The sequence below is a fragment of the Austrofundulus limnaeus genome, unplaced genomic scaffold (assembly GCF_001266775.1).
Source record: "Austrofundulus limnaeus strain Quisiro unplaced genomic scaffold, Austrofundulus_limnaeus-1.0 Scaffold8139, whole genome shotgun sequence".
Taxonomy (NCBI): domain Eukaryota; kingdom Metazoa; phylum Chordata; class Actinopteri; order Cyprinodontiformes; family Rivulidae; genus Austrofundulus; species Austrofundulus limnaeus.
This window is the reverse complement of record NW_013960541.1, coordinates 1-783: the sequence shown is the minus strand read 5'-3', so window position 1 is coordinate 783 and position 783 is coordinate 1. Positions and strand designations below refer to the sequence as shown.

At 38.8% G+C, this 783-nt stretch overlaps 1 protein-coding gene across 1 annotated transcript; it reads right to left on the bottom strand.

The window, feature by feature from the left end:
• Positions 1-122: 122 nt before the first annotated feature.
• Positions 123-770, bottom strand: LOC106512555 (HORMA domain-containing protein 1; the record flags this gene model as incomplete). The annotated part of the gene is given in 2 exon segments (XM_014001147.1): positions 123-267; positions 474-770. Coding segments are annotated over 2 exon segments (196 nt in total), but the record flags the coding sequence as incomplete, so codon positions are not given.
• Between the last annotated feature and the right edge of the window lie 13 nt (positions 771-783).

Sequence of the window (783 nt, the reverse complement as noted above, 5' to 3'; positions counted from 1 at the left end):
AGTAATATTCCTAAAGGAGAATTTAACTTTTACCAAAGTCATTTTTTGTAAGATACTTGTAGTTTTTCTCAAGTATCACTTTGTTGTACTTTATGTCCATCATTTGTTGCTCGCTGCCTCACCTTCCAGGTATCTGGATCTGTAGGCATACTCTGGGAAAATCCCTCTCAGATAGGTGATGGACGACACAGCCACGGCCAGCATCCTCTTCACAAACACCAGCGACTCGTTCTTGGTTTTTAAGTCATTCTGGAACAACGCTGTCCACTTTAAAAAATGAGAAAATCCCACTCAAACATTAATCGGGCCCATCGCTCATCACGGCCACACGGTGTCGCGATTAGCAACGTTTACAGCCATGGATGTATATCACCCAACAAAGATGAGTCATTTACACTAAAATATACGACTGGATAAAAGTAAACAAAACACAAATAGATAAATAAATTAGTTAGCTTATGGTGAGTTCAAACCTCTGCCGTTTCTTTCTTGTTTCCTCTCAAGCACACCTTCCCAGCCGCCATTTTTTTCCTCCTCTCGTTGTTAGCTTAGCCGTCAAGTATGCTAACGATCAGCTAAGCGCTAACAAATAAACACACGTGATTATTTAGAATAAGACCAGCTCTTCAGCCGCTTCAATATTTTTGCAACTTTCTTCTAAATTAAGAAAATATTTTTATTCCTATATGTACATGTACTGTATATTTCTAGGTCTAAGAAGCCAGTTTTATCTCTAAACAAATCCGGAGACGATTATGTAATTGGCTAGTAGCTAGCTAGCTA